The sequence below is a fragment of the Eretmochelys imbricata genome, chromosome 2 (assembly GCF_965152235.1).
Source record: "Eretmochelys imbricata isolate rEreImb1 chromosome 2, rEreImb1.hap1, whole genome shotgun sequence".
In the NCBI taxonomy this organism is placed as follows: domain Eukaryota; kingdom Metazoa; phylum Chordata; order Testudines; family Cheloniidae; genus Eretmochelys; species Eretmochelys imbricata.
Window position 1 is genome coordinate 81,463,495 of NC_135573.1, and position 26,688 is coordinate 81,490,182.

General features: G+C 40.9%; 1 protein-coding gene across 1 annotated transcript in view; it reads right to left on the reverse strand.

Annotated features, from left to right (window-relative positions):
* The window catches only part of CABLES1 (Cdk5 and Abl enzyme substrate 1), a 113,374-nt gene that overhangs the window by 13,597 nt on the left and 73,089 nt on the right, over positions 1 to 26,688 (reverse strand). The window contains exons 4-7 of the mRNA XM_077810371.1: positions 20,371 to 20,448; positions 10,513 to 10,609; positions 8,723 to 8,879; positions 7,456 to 7,559 (exon numbers count right to left, since the gene is read on the reverse strand). Coding sequence (XP_077666497.1) covers positions 7,456 to 7,559; positions 8,723 to 8,879; positions 10,513 to 10,609; positions 20,371 to 20,448 — 436 coding nt within the window. The remainder of the gene's footprint in view (positions 1 to 7,455; positions 7,560 to 8,722; positions 8,880 to 10,512; positions 10,610 to 20,370; positions 20,449 to 26,688) is intronic.

Genomic DNA, 26,688 nt, shown 5'->3' on the forward strand with positions numbered 1-26,688 from the left:
ACTCTTACTAAAAATACCCATGACTAAATCGTAGCCTTAATAATAAGGGATAGCAATCTTTTTTCTAACTCAAATCCTGACACTTGTTCTGGAAACGTAGCATAGCAGCACTGTCCAAAATTGAGGGCCATGCTACTAACTTTCTAGGACTAAGGGCTGCGCATAATTTGCTTAGAACAGTAGATTTTAGTTGCTCCCAACGTGTGTGTGTGTGTGGCTCATGGGGACTCCAGACCCCATCATGTCTGCTCAGGTTCAGATGGAGCACTGCTTGCTTGAACCCAGAGATTCTGTGGACCTCCGTACCCCCATTAAATTAAGAGGGTAGCACAGGGCCAAATTTTCCTCAAAAGTTCTATTTTGTCTGTGGCCACCTCTGCAGAACAGAACTGTATTGACCAATAATACCCTCTGCTGTTTTGACTCCAATTGTTGAGGAGCAGTTTGCCAATAATCATTTAACTTTCATTTTTTAATTGCCAAAATGAAGTACTCAAGGATAGCTGGGTAACTACTAAGCTTTAGAACTGGAAACAGAAAAAACACCTTATACCATCAAATGAGACTTGCCAATCTTGCTCAATCAATAAGAAAAAGCCCAGAAAATTGTTGTTTCAAGCTGGACACTAGTTCTCTCAATTTGTTAGGTTAGATATCTATCGTGGCACTAACTACCCTTCAGAATTATAATTGCAGAACTCCTTCTCGGCCACCGCTTCAGATCTAGAGGGACTCTGCACTCAGGGGATTTAGCCCCAGGGGAGAGTAGACAGCAATACGGCTACATCCATATCCCAGGAGTTCTGTCAGAGAAGGCCAGCCATAAACCATGGCTGGGCTACATAGGAGTCTGCTGATGGGAACTTCTGAGAGAGATGCTAAATAGCATTCCCATCTCCCCCCCAACCTGCAATTCAGCTGGACTGTCCACCATTGGGACCTTACTGTCTGGGTTCTGCTGCAAGAACAAAGGGATGGAAAATGCAATTTTAAAGTATAGACTAAGGTCCTGATTACCAAAGAACACGCTCCTGGTAGGCTACTTATCTGATACTGCTCCAGTGGTGCAGTGAGAATTTTCAAGGTACAGGAGTTTAAGGCCCATCTAACGAAAGACATGTGTTTAGATCAGTGGTTCTCAAACAATGGGGTGTGCCTCCAAAGGGAGGCAAGCGAATGTGGCAAGGGGATGTGGCAAGGGAGGCGCACTCGCGAGCTGTGCGCTTTCACATTATTTATTTATTTAAATTGCTCTGACTGTCAGCCCCGGGTGGCTGGGGATCGTGCAGAAGGGCTGAGCGTACCTAGGAAGTGGGGGGAGTGGATAAGGGGACAGCCGGAGCCCTGCTGCCTGGGTTTTTCTCCCCTACCGAATCCCTCACCCGGAGGCAGCTTCGGTTCTCCTTCCCCACCACTCAGTCCCTCACCCTGGGCTCAGGCTCTCCTTCCTCCCTGCCCAGATCCCTCACCGGGAGGCGGCGGTGGGGCTCCAGCCGTCAGCCCCAGGGTGGCAGCAGCAGCAACACACAAGTAAGGGTGGTGGTAAGTCTGCCGTGAAAAGAATTACTTGGGTGCTGCTGCTGACATGGTGCTGCCTTCAGAGCAGGGCCCCTGGCCAGCAGCCGCTGCTCTCCACTCTGGCTGGGCAGTATTTGTGTGTGGAGGCGTAAAGGCTACAGACACGCAGAAGGGGGGCGTGATTCAATAAGTGTGAGAACCACTGGCTTAGACAGTCAATAGTGTTAGAGGCAAAATCCTGACACACAATAGTAACAGAGGCCATACAGCGGAATACTGGAGAGGGAGAGGAATTATTTAAGCTCAGTACCAATGTGGACACAAGAACAAATGGATATAAACTGGCCATCGGGAAGTTTAGACTTGAAATTACATGACCGTTTCTAACCATCAGAGGAGTGAAGTTTTGGAATAGCCTTCCAAGGGAAGCAGTGGGGCAAAAGACCTATCTGGCTTCCAGATTAAACTTGCTAAGTTTATGGAAGAGATGGTATGATGGGATAACATGATTTTGGCAATTAATTGATCTTTAACTATTCATGGTAAATAGGCCCAATGGCCTGTGATGGGATGTTAGATGGGGTGGGATCTGAGTTACTACAGAGATTCCTTCCTGGGTATCTGGCTGGTGAATCTTGCCCATATGCTCAGGGTTCAGCTGATCGCCATATTTGGGGTCGGGAAGGAATTTTCCTCCAGGGCAGATTGGAAGAGGCCCTGGAGGTTTTTTGCCTTCCTCTGTAGCATGGGGCACGGGTCACTTGCTGGAGGATTCTCTGCACCTTGAAGTCTTTAAACCATGGTTTGAGGATTTCAATAGCTCAGGCATAGGTGAGAGGTTTATTGCAGGAGTTGGTGGGTGAGATTCTGTGGCCTGCGTTGTGCAGGAGGTCAGACTAGATGATCATAATGGTTCCTTCTGACCTTAATATCTATGAATCTATGAATCAGAAGAAGGTTGTAGGGAACACAGTGGGGAACGGTAGCAATGGGTAAAAGAAAAGAGGAAGGAAAGGATGCCAAAAGGAAGAAGTTGAATTTTCTGCAGTTTCAAATATATGCGGTGGGAGGCGGCTAGACACATTTCTCAGAGAACTTTTTCGAAACACAGCCAATCTTAAATGTCTGAAGTTTCACCATACCTCTGATCCAGGCTCTGCCTGGGCTAGGATTCTGATCAATGCTGATGTTCCAGCACATTTCCTCAGAACAGGATAGATAGCTCTTCAAAGCAAAACACACTGCTGTACTATGTAGATTGTGTTGCTATCTAATATCAAGGCATCCTCTTCTTCTTTCTTTCTACTTCCCTATTCAGGATCAGCAAGTTTTATAGCCTTCTTCCAAAACTCATGATAGTAGGCCAGGCGTTTGTGCTGATTGGTCTCTCCAAGGTCCACTGATATTGATTCCATATACCAAGTTTTTGGTCTTCCCATTTGGTTGTCTTCTGTCAACAATCATTTCACGAGCCATCCTAACATCATAACTCTTGGGGCTCTGCTGGACATGTCCATACGAACATAGCCTTGCCTCTCTTAACTTGTCTTCAGCTCGGGCAACCTGTATTAGGCCCCTCATTTCATTTTCTCCCATGGAGTGTCAAACCATCTGACCAACTCTACATCTTCATTTCCGTTGGGGAGAGCATAATAATTTCCTTCCTTGTGACTGGTCAAGTCTTTGTTCTGTACATTAAGATGGGTCAAATTACAGTTTTATACACTATTTTTTTTTTTATCTTTATTGGCATCTTTTTGTCACAGAAACTGGGGTCAGCTCCCACCATTTGCATCAAGCAGCTGTAGTACAATGCCAGGCATCACTCATGAGGACACCATCATCAGCAACCACTGATCCTAGGTATTTAAATTGTTTTCCTATTCTAAGCTCTCATCATAAAGAATATCACAGGCAGAGTTCTTCTCCCTCAGTTTTCAGAGCCTCAGTCTTACAACATTCACTCTAAGCCAGTGGTTTTCAAGCCGTGGGTTGGGACCCCAAAGTGGGTCGCGAGTTCATTTTAATGGGATTGCCAGGGCCAGCATTAGACTCACGGGGGCTCAGGGCATAAAGCTGAACCCCAAGTCCCACCACACAGGGCTGAAGCCGAAGCCGAAGCCGAAGCCCTGCTATGCAAGACTGAAGCCAAAGCCCTGGGCAGTGGGACTCGGGCTTCGGCCCAGGGTGGCGGGGCTTGGGCTTTCTGCTTTGAGCCCCAGCAAGTCTAATGCCGGCCCTACCGAAGCCTGAGCCAACTGCAAGGGGATGAAGCCAAAGACCAAGCAACTTAGCTTTGTGGGGCCCTGTGTGGCTTGGGGTTGTGTAGTCATTTTTGTTTTTTGAAGGGGTCGCAGTGCAATAAAGTTTGAGAACAGCTGCTCTAAGCCCATCCGGCTCAAAAGTATGTTGCCAGTTCAAAGTTGTCAATCTTCCACACATATCACTAAGTCATCAGTGAAAACCTATTCCAAGGCTTCTCCCTTCATAAATTCTCACTTCCGTGACAACCGCAATCAAAAAGTGGCTCAACGCTGATTGCTGATGTAGGCCAACATTTACTGAAAATTCTCTGATCTAAATATATATATATATATATTTAGTTTTGACCACGGTAGTCACACCATAATATATATCCTGGGTAAGATGAACATATCTTTCTGGCGCACCACAAATGCCACCAAACTAGTTCTCTTGGTAAATGATCGTATGCCTTCTCCAGGTCCACAAAGACCAAGAGCTGTTTCTTCACTCCAAACATTTCCATGAGGATTTGTAGCACAAATATGGCATCCATTGTGCTTCTTCCTCGCATGCATCCATATGCACATTTCCAAATTTCAACCATTCCACACAGATCCTTTTCAGTAATCTTCTCCCACACTTTTATAGCATGTGACGTCAGCTTAATTGGGTGATAATCAGCATACAGAGTAATATCTCCTTTATGTTTAAAAATAGGCACCATAAAGCTTTTACACCATTCATCTAGCATTTTCCCTTTCTTAAGGCTACCGAGGCATCCTCAGAATCAAATTTCCAACACAGTCAGCTATATTAACAGAGCACTGTGAACTACCAGACTGTCTCCAAATTGCCCTCCCATTTGTAATTTCTGCAATAGTGGTCTGTCTCCTGTTCCATGCATTTGTACAAATCCAACTTCATTTATTGGATTTTAAGCTATTTTTCACATCTTTTTACCATATCACTTGGTTTGGCTATACGGACTATACTATGAATTATACAGAGAGCTAATCAAGTGGGTATCATTTTCCCAGCTTCATTGTACAAAGAAGTGGAAAAGCATTTGTTATTTATATACACTCTTTCGGAAGTCTCCAGACAAAACAGCATCTTAATCTACAATAGGTGACAGATACTTGGACGCTATGATGAACGTATGGCCCCATGCCTGTACTGTGCACACTTTTTTTTGCAGAAGAGGCAGTTTGGGAGGTGAGAGGTTTTGTCACTCATTACCATTTTCGAACAGCTTGCCTGCAGGGAAGTTGTACATAGCTTTATAAAGATGAGGGGGGAAGGGAGGAGATTGAATAACCAGTAAGATAAAAGAACATGTAAGTAAATATCACTTTGGCATGCTACCAGGACAGGAAAGGACATGAGAAATGAACCAAGTCTTGGGTGCTTAGAGCAACTTTCTGAGATGAGCAGGGGAGAAAAAGTGAGTACATTCAAAGATCTAGGATAGCTATCACAAATGAGATATTGCAGCCCTCTAATGAATCTACTTCACAATGAACAGGTGCAATTTTCCTCTGTTCAAGACACTTCATCCATTTCTAAAACATGGCAGCAAATCCCCCAGTACGCTATAGGGGGAAAAATAGTCAAGTGACTATCCCCTAGTCTGTACATCACTGTCTGGTTACACAAACGAACCATCTTAAATGACTTGTTATTTCAATCAGAAATTGGGCCTGTAGCACAGTGGATATATACATGTATGTGTTGGATGGCTGTATACAGGAAATTCCTATTGAGATAGAGGCTTGAACTGATGGAGGACAGTGGGGATGTGTTCCCTCTATTAAAAGCCACTTTGAACACTTACTAGTTTAATAAATCTGAGGACAAGGCAGCACAAAATGCAGGTAGTTCTCGTTAGAAACTTATTATCATTCAAAGACCTGCCTAGGAGTTAGTAAAATGTGTGCAATGTTTAAAACTAAGGGCCAGATTTTGCAATCCTTTCAGGCAAGTCATCCCCCTAAATCATGTCACATGGAGTGATGTTAATTTAATTCTATAAAATTAACACGTTTCCAGTGTAACATCCTGTTTACTGGCATTTTATAAAACATCATATTCCAGTATTAATTTTATATCTGTGTGCTCTCAGTATGTGTATATTAAAAATATATACCAGGGTTGTGTTTCCCAGGTCTGGCTGAACGGGATCCAGTGTAGGGCCCAAAGTGACTAAATGCAATTTCTGCACTCCCCTGATATCTCAAACAACCAGGTGCCAGTTCAGTGCCTGGTGGAAAGCCCCTGTAGGCTGCTCTAACTTATGTCCATCTGCAATAGTTGCCAAGGGACTGCTGTAGCAGCACAGGATCACTGGGATGGCCTTGTCCCATCCCTGACACCTCCCTGCTTCACTGTCCCTGACAGAGAGGGTATCTCAAAACAGATCCAGTATTTTCCCCACTAGATTTCACTAGCCATGAGGTGCAAGCCAAAATACCTCTCAAGCTCCTAGAGTGAAAATAGCAGGAAGTAAAGCAGAGGAGATTCTACATTTGTCCCTTCGAGGGACAGATCAGTCATCACAAAGGGAGCAGCAGAACTAAATCAAACCATTCTATGCAGTAGCTGGAAAATGTCTGGCAGTGAGGAGCAGACATCACTTCTCACTGGAGCACGCAACGTGTTAGTCTGAAGAAGTAATGGGTGGAAAGAGAACACTTGTATCCTGTTTATCAAATAAAGACTGGTCGGGGAAAAAAAAACTTTACACAGCATATGCTTAGCTGCTCGTGTACTAGTATCAAGACGACCTGTTTTGAGCTACGTCAATACTTGACCCAATAGCTTTCTGTTATGGACCAATTCTTCTGAGATTTCAAGCCATACAGCTCTATCCAAATACATAGTTATAAATGTAAACTTGCCTTTTTTGGGGGGAGTCTGAATTTTTTTCCTATTGTTTCACCTTCTTTGGATGCCCTGTGCATGGGCACATGCACTCTTGTGTAATGCACGTTGCAAGACTGCCCCCCCCCAATCAAAAGATGTGCACCAAATTCTAGGAAGGATAATGTAAACTTGATGCAATTAAAAAGAAACAGAAGGCTGCAGAACCATTTCTCTTCTCACATAAAATACTGAGATGGGCAGAATTATGAGCCTGAATTATTACAGCTTTGGACATCATGGAAAATATAAGGCTTATGCTAGTGATGGGACTTTCCTTCTTACTTTGAGACTACAAAGAGCAACCCATGCCAAAACAGAGAACAGCCTACATAACACCGTCAAAGAATGTAAAAGAACCTGCTGGAAACCAGAGTTCTACCCTAGCGATGACAGAAATAAAAAAACACAGCGCTGTTTGTGCAGCTTCATACGAAACTAGGAGCAACAGATATCACATTTACATGAGAAATAAGTGCCAAGGAGAGGAAATAAAAGTAACCCACTGAAAGACGGAATAGAATAAATGCATTATTAACCAACAAGACTTACATCTAAAATATCCATGAAATTAAGCAGTAATAAAAGCTTTTACTTTTATAACACCCACATGGACCTACTTTTACATGTCCCTCGTCATTTAGAGCAAGGGATTCCAAAATGCTGCTGTTAGGAGGTATAAATGGTGTGTGATGATTTTAAGCAGGAGATTTCAAAGTCCTAATCACTAGGATCAAAATGTACCTAACTACTCTATTATCAAGTGTTACTCACCATATATGAAGGGAATATTAAAACCCGCTTGTGCTTGCCACATGGCCACTGAGGATCATCTAAAAGATTTGGGTCATAGTCAATATAGTCTCCCAGGTCACTGCCTATAAAGAACATATAAAAAAGTGATTGAACAATTAACTGCATCAAGAAATGTCTTAGACTTAACATATGCAGCAAGCAAGCTTTCAGTCAATGGACAAAATTACCTCTGTCTGGGACTTCTGAAGGAGCCTAAGGGAGATAGCGGCAACAAAATCCTGTTGAAATTGAATAATAGCTTGGTGCCTGCTTCTCTTAGGCCTTTGAAAATCATAAACTCTCTTGCTTGCCATTCCTTTTAAATATACAGAAGTGTGTGACAAACCCATGTATATGTTAAAGCTGTGGTGAATGTAAAGTCCCCAAGCTCCAATGACAGTATAATTTGAAGAAAGATGTTGAACCTACCGTTTATTAATATAATCTGTAGTTCTCCAAGCTCTGAATTCACAACTCTTTGTGAGTTTACATAGTGTAGCCATGAATCATAAGTTTGCCATCTAAATGTTGATCTTCACATTACAGTATACACACCCCTCCATACTTAGATGAGAGGTACACGTGGTAAAACCAGATCAAGGACATGGGGAAGAGTTTCAAATTTTTTTAATCAGCAAGTGAGTATGATAAAGCATCTGCCTTGATTTTTCTCCTATTAATACAGACCTTTTGAGTTGCTTCAGGTAAAATGTAAAGATACCCTAAACGTATAGCTACTTTTGGGAGAGTGGGAGAAAAAAGGTGACATCGCCTTGTTTGTTCTGATATTGAAAATGCAGCCTTCATTATCCATAATGCAAAAAGCCACAAGTAAGATTTTTACAACTATGACTTTGATACCAACATCTGTTTCTTCCACAGTAATTTAGAGAGAGACAAAGTTGGCCCTTATGTATGATGATCAAAAAAAAAGACAGCCACTGAGAGAGTCCCAGTAAGTGAGAGTGGTGGGTGGGAAGATGGTAATGGGCTACATGCCACAGTAATATTGTTTGTTTGAGATTCTATGAACTTTAAACCAATTTGGCTAAGCAAAGTATGGGCAACTAGAGAAAGGTTTTTTCCACCATCTGCATCACCCGTTACTTTGTTTGGAGACTGAATTTTGCTTCATTTTAAAAAAAAGAAAAGGCAAAAAAATTCCCCCCAGCAAACAACAGTGTGAAGAACTTCCTATAGCAAGTGTGAGAAGGGATATTAAAATAAATAACTCCTATGAAGTTACCTGTGTCAATGCTCCCCTGCGTGCTGTTAGCTCTTGCCAAGGAAAGGCTACGATGGCTTGCATTGCGAAATTGGGAGAAGGAGGAGGTGGAGTCAATTGTGTTTCTCCGTGTTCCCAAGGCATTGGTTGGAAATAGAAACTGTGTGTAAGAAACAGTCTAGACAGAAAGAGCCAGAATAGGCACATAGTTAATCACACAACTCAGCCTTAATAGGATCCAATTGATGTGATCGGGTTTGAAATTGGGGACACCATGCAGCGTGGCTGGCATTTACTATCAAATTCAATTTTTTATGTTTCGGATTTTGAGTTAATCACAGATTAATACCAGCCACTTGTTTTCCTTTCAGTGTGATCAGTTCATCCATCCTGAAAAGCTTTTGCATACATGTTATGTCCTTTTTAAAAAAAAAGCGGATATGTTATATTTACCAAATCCTAATGAACGGCCTAATTCAAAGTCCGTTGAAGTCAGCTGAAGGATTACATTGACTTCAGTAGATTTTGGATAAGGCCTCACCTGCTTTTTTTCCCCCCTCCTAGGAAAGTTGTAGCAGATTTCCACAATTTCTTTCCTGAAATAGCATTCCTGTGTACAGGTTCTCCAGCACCGCTGGGACCAGAGTGAACTTGCTTGAGCAGCAGTATCAGTTGTTTCAGGATTAAATGCTTTTGAAGCTACTTTTCCCTCCTAACATCTTGGTTAGCGTGGGAGATATTAGACACTGGTATGCTGCAGGTAATCTGTTGCCTATCAACGTGGAATAAAGATGCAGTGAATAGTTTATTTGATTAATTTCCTTTTTTATCTACTTACGTATTTAACAGGATGCAGGTATTATTTTCTCAAAGGTATAGAGCCCTGCATGGATACAAAATTTGCATCCGTATTCAATCCACAAAAACAGTCCACGGATGCAGATATCCACGGATATAAAGCAGATAGCCATGGATTTGAAGGGCTCTACAAATGTATTTGTTGTTCAAAATTTATCATGGAATAATTTCAAAAAATAATTTTTTGTTTATAAGCAGTTAATTGTGTGTATATCAAATTCAAATGTGAGCCGTGTTTAGTTTTGATTGCGCATATAGGTCACGGATTGTAAGATCTCTGGGGCAGGGACCATCTCTTTGCTATGTGTGTGTACAATGCCTAGGACAATGAGGCTGGGGCATCTAGGCCCTATCACAATACAAATCATAACTAAATAGCAAGGTATTGTTTCTATTACTCCTTGGATGCGTACCAATTGAACTAGGTTTTCAGCACAAATACTTGCATTTGAGTCATATATTCTCTGTGCTTAAAAATTTGTTTCCCCAAAGTTTCAGAATTCTTTTTTTTTATTCAAGCAAATATTTGTGGATTTTTGAGGTATTCACACAGCACAGAAGTAAAGTTACAGCTATATTTTACGTATAAGATTCACTAAAATAAAAAAGGAAGCTGTAATGCTGTTTGTAATTGCCTAACACATGATTTTCTAACACCAGTCAATACACTGTGACGTGATCTGTTGAGGACAGAGCAGTGCTATTGGATTTACTAATAATTTGTAGCCCTAATTATGACCAGAGGATGATTTCTTCAGGAAAAAACTAGTTGGTTTGCACTGACAGCTTGCACACTTTTTTTTTTCATTCATTTTATAATAATTCAGTATGTACCGCATTGTACCCTATTCTTTTACATTATGTAGATTACAATGCAACATGTAATTTGAACTTGGCTTTAGTTATTTTACATTTTCATCATAAAATTAGATCTAATAAGCTAACATTCTTACCTTCCCATCAGCCCCTAGTTCCACACCTTCAAGACCAATTATCTCTTTTAAACACACTCCTCCAGTAGGCACACAACGTCCTTCTAATTTCATATCCCTGGAAAACAAAAGCCACTAATAAACACATGTTTCCTAAGATGGGAGCAGAAACACTGACTATTGCTACCCTCCACCAAAGACAAATGAAATAAGATAATAAAATTAATAAAACATACACTACAGACAGTTCAGATCAGACAACTTCTACACACTGCACTATACTACTGAAAATACTTTATCGCTAAAAATTCTATAAAACTTTATAGTTTATGTTTTACCCATACAGAACAGAAACCAAACCAACCAACCCCGAGTGAGTCAAAGAAAGGTGGACCATGCTGGAATTGGGAATCATAACACATCTGTCTCATAACCAAATAAAAGGAAGAGGATAAAGTGTAGGGTAAGGAGATCCACAAATGACTACTTCCCTGCAACTGCAGGATTTATCTTCTGGGATTTGCCCACCTGATCCCTACATAGGCCTAAAAACATGTCAGCACATATTTAAGTTCTCCGCTCTTGAGCCTGGGCTTAGCTTTAAAACACATGCTTAAATCCCATTAATTACAATGCAACTTTAAAATGTGCTTAAAGTTAGGCACATGCTTAAGCATCTCTATTCAGGAAGGGCACTATAGGCCTCAGCTCAGTAAAGCACTTCAAGCACACGCCTAATTAGATTGGTTTCAGTGAGACTACTCAAGTTAAGCATGTGCTTCAGTTCTTTGCTGTGTTAGGGCCTTATGGCCAAAACAACTGGAAAGTCTACATAGCGGTGTTAAAGATGAGACCCACTGTGAAGCATCTCACTGGACTTGGGACTAAAGGAATGGGGCCTTAGTTTGTGATGTTTCATATTCTATACGGTTGAATCTTCAGGAGTTTACCCTGTTCTGCTTCCTTCTGTCCACAATGCAAACTGTCATTCAGTTTATTCTCCCCCAAAACTGGGGGGGGGGGGGGGGGGGAAGGGGAGTAAGCGCTCCGTAAATTACAATAAACTTTTATTAACAGCAAAATGTATCCACTTTCTGGATAAAGTGTTTCTATAATAAAGCAAGACTTTGTACTGGGTATTTAACCCATTGTAAAAATGTAAATGTTTAAGTGAATTTAACTTAGTACAATGCTACATTCTCATTTTGTTACCTGATATTTTACTGCACGATCAGAACAATTATATAAAAATAACATTCTAGCAGAAGCACCAGATTAAGTTCTGTGCACTTCGGAATAAGAGGCTTAAAGGGACACTTTCTATTAAAAGGAGAAAACGGTATGTGTTATCATTTTTATGGTATTTAAGACCCTACTGCATTAGTTCCCCAACATAAAAACTTTATTTTAAACAAATACATTTGAAATTAATATATGTTAAAAAATTCCCAAGATGCTAAATTAATTATTTGAAATAATATGAAAGTACTCTAGTCTTCTTTCTAAAAAGATTATGGAGACTATAGAGGAACTTATGTCATTCTGACTACAAAACAAAACCCCAAGGAACAGTTTTTATTTAATGCAATCAAAGGAAAAAACCAAAGTTAGGTATCTTTGCTAACGTTCAGAAGGGAGCAAGCCAGCATACTTTAAAGAATCAGCACAGCTGTCTTTCAGAAATGTAGCCCTGGAAACTTAAGAGGAACTGATTCTTCTGTCGGTGAGATCAGGGGCAGCTAACAAGAGTATAAACTATAATGTTTCCTAAACATTAGCTGAAGTTTAATGAGGAATGGTGTCTCAATCTTCTCTGTCACTTTTACTTTACTAAAATGAATGTACATCCCTGGGGCCCTGCTACTACAGTGCATTTATTCCCATCCCATTTAAAATTAAGTACTGTTCTGAAAGTGTCACTTAGAAACACTTTTTCAGTCTTCTCCTTTCCCAAAGACCTATACTTTTAGGTAGTATCTGCCTGCTTGCTTTGTAAGACATAGTGGTAAAATATTATTGTTTGGAACCCATCGCCCTTGGGCTAGAAAGAACTTAATTTCTTTTTCTGGAGAGGACTGGTCTAAAATATTGGGCATGTTCTTCTTTACATATAAATGAAGAGACCACTTTAGTGCAGGCACGTCCTTCTCCCATGTAATAAAGGACTGCGGAGAACAGTGCTTACTCAGAGCACGTAATTCTCTCAGTCTGCTACCCTCTACTATTGTTCTTTTGCCCATTACCAAGACCTAAAGCAATGCAAGTCTATGTGTGTGGGCAGGGCCGAATGGCACAGGAGGTCCCAAGGACTCCCATGGGTTAGCTATAGGCTCCCTGCTGAGCCAGACACACTTAAAAAAAACCCAACCAAACAACCTTTTTGGAGCCTAGGCAAAGTCATTCTGTGATTATTTTTTTTCTGGAACTATCAATGCAAGGCCAGACTACAGAAGTTCATTGTACTGGGATGCAGAGAACTAGGGAAGTGTGCAAGGAGTCTCTCCCCACTATAACTCAGCAATCCCACCATTCAGGAGAGCACAGTTCAACACCTGGGGATTACATCGCCTCACAGCAGGTAGAGGAGGAGCTGAAACATGGCTGTTTCTTCCTATACAGCTTGCTGAGTGGGCCAGTCACACCAGGGGAGATAGACTCCATGGTTCTTTAGGCGCAGTCTCTAAATAACCCCTGTGTACCAGAGAGGGACTGTAACTGTTAAGGCTCTATTCCTCACCAAGAGCCTCATGGGATGCCCCTTTACTTTGCTCAGTGGCAAAGTGCCACTGTTTGGCCCCCCAGAAAATCTTATATATATTATTTCTAAGGCTCCAAATTCTGTGTTTTTATTATTTATATGGTGGTAGCGCTATTGAAATGACTGGGGCCTGGTCGGTCGAACCCACTTGTGAGCCTAACTGCGTGAAAGTGGATAAAAAAAGTATGAAGTGTCACAATAACCTATAAAGATAAATGTGGCTGTGAAAAAAGTGCCACAGGAAGACAGACTGAATTAGTCCAAACAAAAAGGCTACTGATATAATTCAAGGATTGTATTAGGGTTATACCTGTAAACAAGAAAAGTGTTGGACCGGTAATCGATGAACCCAAACTGGTGTGTCGGAAATTAGTCCTAATTGCTAGACAAAATAATAAGAGTGGGCTATTCCACCCATCACTCCCTTTTGGGGACCTCAAAAAGAAACTTTTGGAGGTGGGGAAGAAAGCTGTTTACCCCGATGCTGGCTGACTGAAAGATCAGAGAACAGAAAGGAGCAACCTTCACCATCATTGCTGCCATCCCCCCCATATTTTCTGAGACCCTGGGATTTACCAGGATAGCATTTGGCTTTCACTGCCTGAACCTGAGAGAGATCTTGACCAGACCAGAGCAGAGAGGGTACCCAGATAACATTGCAACTTCCATGGGCTCTGGCTAAATCCCAAACACCATCTGGGAGTGAGACTTTGTCACTGCCCCATTGTGTCCTTTTCCTTTCCCACCTTATTGCTTCCCTTTCCTATCCCTCTTTCTTTTGCCTTCTGTTCTATAATGAGAGTCCAGCTTAGCCAGCTAAATCTGTATATTTTGCAACACTGCCATAAGCCTGTGACTGAAGATGCAACTTAAACAGCCCGACACCAGTACAAGTTTGCCAGGTCTCAGAGTGGCTAATAAAACGATGTGCTATGCCTGTGTTTGTTTCAGCAGTGCAATTGCAAGTGAATGTCAACACCAGAAGCTGCATTTTCTATCTTTGCAGTTCTTTTGTGTCTTCTTGGAAACAACAACAGCTCCAACCATTTCAACTGACTTCTGCTCTTTTTCCCCCTCCAAAGGACAGTTATCACTATCATTCATATCATCTAAGAGACTGTCAGAGAGGGGGGTTTCTTCTAAACACTCTCTCCAGTAAAAGGAAAGGGAAACAAGGGATGTTGTTAAAATAAAAATCTTACTTATTACCTTCCATGCCAAAGTGAGGGTCTCTTACATTACCTTAGTGGATAATAATGCACTTAGGTCCTGATTCTCTTCATACGTTATTTTTTGTCTCCACTGACTTCCATGGAGTTACCCCAGATTTACATAAGAGTTCCAGGAAAATTAGGCCCCAAACATTTTATTTGTGCACTTTGTATCAGGAAATGCGGTGCTGGGTGGGTGCTATTTACCTACTGTATGTAAAAAATTAAATCTGAAGTTTTGACAGGGTTCAGAGTTCAACATGCTGGTTATTTGGGAGCTACAGTGAAAGTAGTGAAAATGTGCTATTTTCCCTCTCTGCATTTTACGGCAGTACCATGGCATTTTTCCTGGAACAGCATTGTGTGACTTGTGATCCAATGGCAAAATTATTATAGGATAAGTACTCGCTTTGATTATTTCTGCCCTATATAGGAAAGAATAAACAATCAGAATAAACAAAAATCAGAGCAGAAACTCTTACCACATGCATTTTAAGCATGGATTAGCAGTCCATAAATCACACATTATTGGCTTCAGTAAAGAAACATTTCTTGAATGATTCTAAAATAGATGCCTGGATGTGATCTATAAAACCCGCTGCAAGATTCCTGCTGTGCACTTGCTCTTTCAATGACACTGCTAGCTGAACATTTCAGTGAATTATTTAAAAGTCAATTAAATATTAACCTGACTCCCAGAAACCTAAAAAGAAAAAAAAGTCTATTTACAACAACAGGTGCCTGATAAGTGAATTTTATTTGGAAATGTAAACTCTTTTTGGGATATGGTTCGGAGTAAATATACTCGATGATCCCAGACCATTACAGATTAATTAAGACTAACCTGAAAACAACAGCACTTCAAATTTATGGGAATCCAAAGTAAAATATTGTTCTCATCCTTCACGGTGAAGAACTCCCATTTTATTGATTCTGTTGCAGGGATAAGGGTAATTACAGCTTTGGCAAGAAACAGATGCCAGACATACCAACAACAAGCCTTTCCTTGACATGCTGACTGAGTCTGCCCACCTAACTGGGCTCCAGTTTTTCACTTCCTAATTGCACTTATTACTGGAACAAGAACTATGGCTACAGTGTATTGACAGAGGAATCTGAGAAACTGGTATAAATTCCCTTACAATTGTGTTGTGTACTCTCACTAAGCACATCAAGGACTCAGCATTTTCAGCTTCTGCCTTGATATTTTACCTAATGTAAGAGAAATCTAAGAAAAATAAATCCTACCACCTTAATGAGGTTTTCTGCTTAATCTCAATATCATGCAAAAAATACACATAACAATGAAGCTTATACTCCTGGCATTACATAATTTGTACACTTTGAAAATTTCTCACTATGTAGGAACAAAATTAATATGAGAAAAAAAGTCTATGAATCTGTAATTTTCCACAGCACTATTATTAATTTTTTTTGTTGTGTGGGAGGGGTAAAGTAAAGCAAGAAACATTTATCTTTTTCTTTTACTTTCTAAGAATAGATGGAGTTCCTGTTCACCATGTCTACAGAATGATAAACATTCAGGAAATGTGTGCCTGAGGTTGATGATGACTTCATCTAAATTGCCTTGTATACCAAGTTCTGACAAAGGAAAATATTATATATATTTTACAGCTGCCTTCATTTCCTCTTTAAACCAGATTGTTTTTTTTTTAATCAGCACAGCCTTCTTCCTCTAATATGGGATTGTGGCTTTTTGGCCATCAAGTAAGGTGTTCTTAAAATGATTCCCAATTATCATTCACATTTTTCTGATTAAATTCTTCCTCCCAGCTGATTTTCCTCATAATTGTTTTCAACTTAGTGAAATTGGCCCTATTAAAGCACCAACTATTTATATTACTGGTCTGGACTTTATTCTGCTTGCACATTGTAAGTGTGATCAGATCGTAATCACTGGTGCCTAAGCTACCATTAACTTTTAGTTCTGTGATCAGTTCCTCTTTATCTGTTAGGACAAGGTCTAATATAGAATTCCCCCATGCTGGCTGCAACACTTCTTGAGTTAAGACATTGTCATCTACAGTGTTTAGAAATTCCAAGAATATTTTAGTACTGGGGGTATGAGTCACTGAAATTGTGAGATCATGGGGAACTTCAATTTTTCCCCTTACACATTGTAGATAAATGTGTAAGGAGAAGGTCATCCTGTTCTCTACTGTGATTTGGTGGTCTCAGACAGACATCAATTAGTACCCCGTCTTGTGCTTTATCTGTTAGGATGTTGATCCATAAGCATTCAAGATAATTTTCTTCCAAGTTATCAGTAACTCAGAAATAGGTAACACCATTTTTGACAGAGTGGCACTCCCCTACCTCCCCCCCCCGCCCTTTCTGCTCATTTGATCCTTCCTAAATTGGTTAGGATAATTGATTTTAAGATTGATATTGTGTGAATCATCCCACCAGGTTTCAGCAATATCAACTAGATTGAATGTTTGCTAATAAATGAACAATTCCAGTTCTTCTTGTTTGTTACCCAGGAGCCCAGCGTTAGCGTATAGGCAATTGAAGACTTTCTTCTCCTCATGTCCTTTTGGTTTTTGATTAATTTTGTTCTCCACGTCTCAATTTTGTGCTGAATGTTCATGTCTTCCCTCTTTTTACCCTCCCCTTTTGCTATTACTTTAATCCCCTCCTGACTGCTCTAGCCAGCCTATCCCCAAGGAGATTGGTCTCCCTTTTACTGAGGTGGAGGCCATCCAAACTATACAGCCCCCCCTCCCTGTAGGATGCGGACCTATGGTCCACAAAACCAAAGCCCTCCACTCTATACCACTTACCTAGCCAGCGATTCACTTCCAGAATCTTCTGCCTTCCATCTTCCTTTGCTTGTGGCGCATGAAGGATCTCAGAGAAGATTGCTTGGATATAAACAACAGTGTAGAGAGGCCCAATACTCTCAGAACTCTCCAGGGTATCGCATGCTCCTCCCCGTTCACCTGAGTAGCTCTCCTGACTGGTATGTGGATGCAAAAGGAGAGCCACGGCTCTTCCCCTATCCCCACTCACTTGTTCATGGAGATAGGGGTAAAGGAGCATCCAGCATGCAAAGGAGCAAAGATGTGGGCAAACTTAAGTAGGCTGCTGAGTGGGGAGGAGAGATTTTACTCCCACCTATTCCCCTGCATGGCAGTGCTAAGGCTAGTGATAATCTAGCCCTTCATGTTTTTAAAATGCTTTGAGGACAAAAGGCCCTAAATATTATTTCTGTAGCATTATTCGCAAAAAGAAGAAACCAAGAAAGTTCTCTTTGACATCTCTTTGACGTCCTAACAGTAAAACGTAAAGAGTTGGAGAAAATCCATTTCCCTGACATGCACTCTCCCTCTTTCAGCCCCAGCACTTACAATGTAACTTGCTTCCTGAAGTAGCAGATTGTGAAAAGACTATTTTGTAATGTTGTCAACCTTTTGGTTTCTTTTTAGAACAGTCTTCCTTCAGAAACCATGTGTGTCTCATGTTCTTTAAAAAGAAAAGGAGTACTTGTGGCACCTTAGAGACTAACAAATTTATTTGAGCATAAGCTTTCGTGAGCTACATCCGATGAAGTGAGCTGTAGCTCATGAAAGCTTATGCTCAAATAAATTTGTTAGTCTCTAAGGTGCCACAAGTACTCCTTTTCTTTTTGCGGATACAGTCTAACACGGCTGCTACTCTGAAACCTGTCATGTTCTTTACTAGCTCAGAGCAGCACAACAGAGCTAGTGGTGGTGATGTGGGGTGCTATCCCAGGTTTCATCCTCCTCTGTTTTCTCTGATCCTGGTATACACGGATGCTCAACTGTATTAGTGCTACCATTTAAAACATTGTTTTACAAGGCTTCCTACTAAATTGCTTTCACTTGGTTATAAAGCCAGTTAAGACAGGCCCTAGCCTAGAACATGATTCTTGAACACTGTTAGGCCTGTTCTACACTGGCCAGGCAAAGAGCACTGAAACTGTGTTAGAAGGAACAACTTTTCAATCCTGTTTTAAAATGGTTCTGCTAATACAGTTTAAGTTCCAGTGTAAATACAGTAGAGCTCTTCTGCCTTCATACTGTGGGACTGGCACCTTCCCCAAAACATAACTTTGCCCAGAATTCCTCTCTGCCCAAAGAGCCTGGGAGTCTGAGAAGAGGTAGAGAGGAAGGGCAAACAGCAATACTGCTGTATGCTCATCACAGCAACTCTTGAGCTGAAACTGTCTCCACCACATGCACAAAATTCTCATTCCTGTTTCAATTTGGTTGGTTTTAACTGAAAATATCTAAAATATTTGCAGGAATAATTAGTTTTGGTTGTAATGCCCTTTGGCAATGGTTACACAAAGTAAGTATTCAGGACACCAGCAGCACCTGGCTACGGGTATGGATGAATTAGAAATCTAGAGATGGCTATTAAGTTGAGTGATACACAAAAGTGAAGTTAAGGGAATACTATCATTATCCTGTCACAAAAGAGTACTTGTGTCTCATCCTCACTCTGCCATGCATGAAAATATGATGCAATAATTAAGAATTACACAGTCTGCACATTGGCAATGAAGTCAATGAATATACTGCTTCAGTTATGGTTCACAACAGCCATTACTTGAAGGAGATGTTAATTAATTGTTTTCCTCCTTCTCTGTTGCTTCAGCTGATAGACAGAGGGCATCTCTTGTCTTCGCTTTCCTAACAATGGAAGCAGGGCTGGACCGATATGTCGTAGCACTTTCTGCCTCCTCATTCGACTCCCCGTTGCTTTACAAATGTTGTGCAAGACATAACATGCTGAAATCATACTGGGGATGTAGTCTGTCTCATTATCACTGCAATTCAGAAGTCCCTTGCTTTCAGTCTTTCAAAGGCATACTCGGCTCTCTGAGATAGCAGTTAAATGCCACATTCCAGTGATCGTAAATGCACTGGAATGCACTACAGACGTAAACTACTAATGTTTCAAGATTTGCTTGATGCATCTTTCCAGTTTAATTAGCTAAAGAAAATTTTTTACTCAAAGACAGGATAATTGAACCAATTTCACCATATGGTATCTGCTTCTTTTGTACACAAAACAGTTTGCTATGAATTACTCAAACACTGAACAGTAATGCTAAAAAACTTAACTATGAAAACAATGGGCCAAATTCATCCCTGATGTACTTTAGTGATATTAGAAAAGGGATTAATTTGACCCAAAGTGATCTGTAAGCCTCCTTTTTCACATTAAGTTACCCCACTTCACATATCCTAATCTGATGTTTTCACTTACATGGTTTCAGTCTGGAATGACGTGCATTGCATGTTCTGTATCTTTGGAAAACAACAAACCTATTGGCCCAGATCCTCAGCTTGTGTTAACTGACATAGCTCCACTAAAGACACTGACACCAACTGAGGATCTGGCCCATGGTTTAGAAGTTATTTGACTCCATTTTTACAACGGGTGTTTTCAGTCATTGAATACAGTTTTTAAAACCATTTTAATGAAATAGTTAAATTAAAACACTCTTTTGTTTGAATTCAATCATTTCTCTACAGTGCTGGAAACTAGATACTGTAGCATTGTTCTAGTGTAGGAGAACCAGAAAGGGAAATCTGACTATAAATAAAAGTAATAGTGTCTAGAATATTCGCATTGTCCAAGAGGAGTGAAGCATAAAAAACAAACAGTACAAATGGTAAATTGTACTAGTAAACTGGATTTTTTAAATTCTTTCAGTTTTAATAATCTAAGATATTATAACAAAGATAAGGAAGTCTGTGATTTAAAAATATGATTTTAACCTGATACTATACCACAAATCAAATATTTCTCTTTTGGGGGTAGATATTTAAAAATGACAGCCCTATTGTCTGTATTCAGTACTATATATGCTGTTATGACCCAAAGAGACGAGGTAGTATGCATAAATATACATACCCGATTTGGGTACAGTCTCGATACGGCAGCACTGAAAATATGCTACAGAAGGATCTTCTGCCACTGATAAGGACTATTCTAAAAAACAAACAAAAATCAAAGACTAAAATTAAAAAAAAAAACCACAGCAATAAACAAAGCAAAGAACAACAAGCGTTAGCATTCAGGCATTTAGCAATTAAAAGCTTCTATCATTGACAATTTCCTCCTTCCTCTCTTTTTAGAACTTGGTGTTGTGTTCCGTAGAAAAATACTGTACAACTGAATGATTTACAGGGAACCTGAATTACACTGCCTCACATCACCTACCCATCATATAGACAGCTATCAGAGCTGAATCTCCCAAGTTCCATACTGAGGTTCTATTTAATAATTTCACTTGTACGGTAAAGGAAGTTTGATGATAGGCTGTATTTGTAATAAAATATGAAATGCATTGACTTGGTATTGGTTGAATCAATCTACCCTTGACATGTCAAGTTATAAATCATAGTTCAGGCAATTTCAAATACATTTAAAAACAGTGCTCTTTGAGAGAGATCAGTAGAGAACTATAAAAACCTCATAACATTTTAAAAAATGTATTCTGATTATAATATAAGTAATTCTTCTTGTTTAAAAGAATAGTAAAGCACTCCTTTGCATTTTTAACATGATCCTTTATTACCAGTTCAAGACTGGAAAACAATTAATTTTAAATGGATTTAGGTCCACTGATCGGAAGCAGGACGCAAAAAAATTTCAGACAACTATTCATAGATTATACAGGCAGACAGGACCTTTGTGATCATCTAGTCTGACTTCTTGTATAACACAGGTCATAAAGGACTTCCCTGAATTAATTTCTGATTGAATTCAAGCATATCTTGTAGAAAAACATACACTCTTGATTTAAAAGTTTCCATGATTGAGAATTTACCACAACCCTTGTTAAGTTGCTTCAGTGGTCAATTACCCACACTGAAAAAATTTTACATTTTACTTCAAGTCTGAATTTGTCTAGCTTCAACTTCAGTCACTGGATCTTGTTATGCCACTATCTGCTAGATTGAAGAGTCCTCTATAATCAAATTTCTGTTCACCATGTAGGTATAAACTATGATCAAGTCACCCCTTAATCTCCTCTTTGATAAATTAAATAGATTGAGTTCCTTGAGTCTATCAGTATAAGGCAGGTTTTCCAACTTTTAATAATTTTTGCAGCTTTTCTCTGAACCCTCTCCATTTTATGAACATCCTCCTTGAATTGTGGACACCAGAACTGCACAAACTACTAGTGTCAAATACAGAGGGAATATAAACTCCCTATTCCTGCCTCAGATTCCACTCTTTATGCATTCAAACATTGCATTAACCCTTTTGGCCACAGCATCACATTAGGAGCTCATTTTCAACTAATTATCCAGCATAACCTCCAAGTCTTTTTTCAGAGTCACTGCTTCCCAGGATAGAGTTCCCCATCCTGGAGGTATGGCCTGCTCTCTCTGTTCCTAGATGCATGACTTTACATTTGGCCATATTGAAATGTACAGTTTGCTTGCATCCAGTTTACCAAGAGATACAGAGCAATCTGTCTTCATTATTTCTGACTCCCCCGATTTTTGTGTCATCTGCACACTTTGTCAGTGATGATTTTATGTTTTCTTCCATGTTATTGATAAAATGTTAAATAGCATAGTAGGACCAAGAATAGATCCCTGCTGGACCAACTAGAAACACAACCATTCAATGACTATTTTGTTTACCATTACATTTTGAGACCTATTAGTTAGCCAGTTATTGTTCCATTTAATATGTGCTATGTTGATTTTGTATCATTCTAGAGTCGCAGTTGAAACATTATGTGGTACCAAGTCAAATGCCTCACAGAAGTCCAAGTATGCTACATGAACACTGTTACCTTTAGCAAATTTGTAATCTCATCAAAGAGAGAGATCTGGCATTTTTTAATGTCTCCACTTTCCTCACTAGTACTGGATTATTTAGTGCTTCTGGACACTGAGGGCTTCCCTACATGGCACTTGGCAAAGCATGCTAGAAGGGTGTGATTTGTAAAATGCTCTAACTGCCTTGTGTGGACCCCGCTGGTGTGCTCTAAAAGGTACCTAGTTTGCATTTACATAATCCCAAATAGGACTATGGTTGGCAAGCAGACTGTGCTTCATCCTGTCACATTTTGAGTTTGTCATGGTGGTCTGTGCACTTATAACCTCCAGGCTTGATTAGTGCAATGTACTATACCAAGGAATAAAATACTGACCTTAAAAATTCCCTATTGGTTCAGAATGCTGCCAACACCTACTTGGCACCCTGGCTTCCACCTGTGTATATCACTGGTGCTTTGCACTCCAAACCCCAATCCCCTCTCTGATGTATCTGCCACTGACTTCAGTGTGGCTAGGATTTCACCCCACATTTTTACTCTTTGCATTACATTGGTCAAAGCTGGGTGATAAGCTCAGTGCAAGGACCATTTTTAGTTCAGTGTCAGTAAAGTACCATGTACATCTACAGGGCTACAACGTAAGATATTTTAATTAAAATTACAGCTAAGGACTCAGCAACTGTGCTATTCTAAAGCATCACCATCTCAGTAGCCAAATGGCATACACGATTCCCCAATATTTGGAAGCACACTTATGTTGCCCAGAGAGTTGCATCATGCTGTTCTCGGCACCCACCTGGAGGGATCCTGAATAAGAGAGCACAGGCGCCGACTTTTCAAACTGCCGGGGGGTGCTCGACCCCTAGCTCTGCCCCACGCCCTGCCCACACTTCACTCCATGCCCCAAGGCCCCACCATTCCTCTGTCTGCCCCCACCCCACCCCGTCTCTTCCCGTCCAGTTCCGCCCTCTCCCCCAAGTGTTTTGTATCCCTGCCCCCCCCCCCCCCCTCAGCCTCCCTGCACGCCGTGAAACAGCTGTTCGGTGGTGGTGGGAGGCATGGGGAGGGAGGGGGGAGGTGATGATCCACGGGGTGGGAGGTGCTGGGGGGGAGAGCTGATAGGGGGGCTGCCCTTGGGTGCTCAGAACCCACCATTTTTTCCCCCGTGGATGCTCCAGCCCTGAAGCATCCACAGAGTCAGCGCCTTTTGGTGAGAGGTTAGTCTTTCTTCTCCTGGAACATTCCATTATAGCAGGAATATTTTCTTCTTTTGTAAAAAATGTATTTGAAGAAGTGAAGAGAATATTTATGCTGCAATAATAAGCAAATGCAAAAATGTTTTCTAATAATAACCAACTACATACTAGTGGGAGGACTTCTTACAGCATAAGAGTATTATCTCATTCTTTGTCTAGGTGCCAAAATACTTCTTAGCTTACCTGTCATCAAGACAGCACTTTACCCTATATGATGCCTTAATGGTATTAAAGTCAGCTATAAAGCAAGATGGATGCTTTTTCACATTTGAGAAAGACAGTCAACAAACACAAAAGCTGGCATGAGATTCATTTTCTGCTCACCACTGCTTATTGCCAAACGATTTTATTACTCAGAACAGTTCCCTCACTCACTGAAAGCCTTGTTTGCTGATGTATGCAGCTTGGCACAGTATTTCAGGCTGACATCAGAAAACATCTTTGAATTCTGAAAACCACAATACCCCCCAGACATACTCTCCCTCCCTGCCCCCAGCTGCTTCTGGAAATTCAGCTTTTTCCACCAACGCCCTACTCCTCCCTGAAAAAAAACCATGATATTAAAAGAAAACCAAACTGGTGCCTTCACATGTAGAGATGGCTATTATACAATGGGATTTCACCAAGAAAAACGTAATATATATATTAGGTGTTCCTGGGGGATTTCTGCACCAAAAAATTAAAAATTTTGCACATATTTTAAAATTCTGCATATTTTATTTGTCAGAATAATGCAATATAATCACTTCTGGTTTCAATTATTTTTGAAATTTATTTAAACTACAGTACAATGGATGAAGAATGGGAGTGGGGAGCTTTGGAGGAAATCCCCAAAACCAGCTAGGTTTGACCATTTATTTTGAGTTATTAGTCAACAAATATATGCAACCCTATGGTCAGTGTGGCTAGGGAATCAAACTCACAATTTATATTGGCTACTGACCATCTCCAGAAAGGTCAGTAGCAAACAGTTCATGGAGCACATTTTGATAAAAAGAAAACGAGTACTTGTGGCACCTTAGAGACTAACCAATTTATTTGAGCATACGCTTTCGCTCAAATAAATTGGTTAGTCTCTAAGGTGCCACAAGTACTCCTTTTCTTTTTGCGAATACAGACTAACACGGCTGTTACTCTGAAACCTGTCACATTTTGATAGGAATTTTTTTCAGTCCAAAAATTTAGACCAGTTCTAATCACTAAAGCATCATAAATATTTATAAGGCCATACAGTCCTTTACATCACTCTGGCTACATACAGGAGCCTTAAAACTTTTACACCTGTTTTATATTCCTGAGGGAATTCACAAAGACAATGGGAACAATTCACTAAGTGGGCAGGCTACTACTTTCTACTCTGCCTGAGGGGACAGAGTCTGCCCCACGCCTACCTCCTCAGAAACACCCCGATGCCCTGCCCCTCCACACCAAGTGTGCTGCAATAGTGAGCGAGAGGGACAGTGTCTCTCTCTCTCTCTCTCTCACACACACACACACGACTGCCCAGCACCACCCTGGTGTTGATTTATGTCTCTATCGGCTGCTTTAGGCGCCAAAACCAACCAGCTTGCGCTGTCAGGGAGGGGCGTGTGGCCACTCTTGTGGCTTCCTTTTGCTTCCCCGTCAGATGTCATTTTTTTGTGGGGAAACAAAGAAATCTGTGGGGGACATGAATTTTGAGCATGTGCAGTGATGCAGAATTTCCCCAGGAGTAATTAGGGATCAAAAAGGAAGAAAACAGGTAACAGCACAGTAATTCCAGGGCAACTTGGGGAAAAAACTACTTTTCCCACTCAATTTTGAGCTCCAGGTGTCACCTCTCCTTCCATAAACAGAGTAGGACCCTGATCCCACGAAGCTCTCCTGGAGACAATAGAAGGGGTGTCTTCTGTCTCCATGGTAATGGCCTCTTTTATCTGAGACCTCAAGGAAGCTCCTTTACCAGAACTTCATGGGGTTGGTGCACTGCAGGGTTTTGGGACTGGATGGGAAGCAGGAATGAACAGCTAATCCCCACCAATGTCATCCTCTGCTGACCCTGGACACTTCCTTACATAAATCTGACTGTGAGCTGCCTGAAGCAGTATGACCTCTTGCTGAATCTGTTCCATGGCTGCCACTGCACAGCTGCCAAGGGGTTTTTGCCAGGGAGGCCACAGCAGCAGTGTGGAGGGCTAGTACTTCCACGGGAATGAGGCTTACTTCCCTGCCGGTTCCAGATCCTCACAGTGTTGGGACACCCCTGCTTCTTACCCAGGGCATGTTACCCCTTGGTCACTTCACAAGGTGATTATCCTGATATTAGCAGCAGGTATAAAGACAGCCAAAACTGCTAAGGAGACCATTTTCAAAAGCAACAAAATCCTGTTTTTTCTGGATCTGTCTGATGACCCAAGCAAGAAGGGGAGATGACTTTTATTTCCCCCCATAAATGTGCATTTGGAGAGGAAGGTGTAGAGGCAACTATCCTATTCCCAGAAAAACTCTGAGTTACTGCTGAGGAGAAAATATTTTGAGAGATGTGAAATTTGCACCAATGTTTCTGGACAAGAAGGGAAGTAACTCAGCTGACTTAAAGAAGAGGAAGAATTAAAACTTGTTTCTCTCTTTCTCAAGGGAAACTTGCCGAGGGAAATTACCGTGTTGACAAAATTCTGAGACCTTCTAGGAAGCTGAACCGTGTGATATACACTTAGACTTAGTCCAGTATTCCAGCTCCTGTTCATTAAGTTTAACTGTTGTGGCTTTGCTGCCCTGCATACAAAAACAATGGATGGACACGCTAGCCATGCTGTCTCGGGAGGTTTTCATAGAACCATAGAATGCAGGGCTGGAAGGGACCTCGAAAGATCATCAAATCCAGCCCCAGGTGCTGAGACAGGACCTAGTATACCTGGACCATCCCTGACAGGTGTTTGTCTATACTGTTCTTAAAAGCCTTCAGCAACGGGGATTCTACAATCTCTCTTATAAGCCTATTCCAGAGTTTAACTACTTTCATAGTTAGAAAGTTTTACCTAATATCTAACCTAAAGCTCCCTTGCTGCGGATTAAGCCCATTACTTCTTGTCCTACCTTCAGTGGATATGGAGAGCATCTGATGCTCATCCTCTTTGTAGCAGTCCTTATCAGATCCCTCCCAGTCTTCTGTATTTAAGATTAACTATGCCCAGTTTT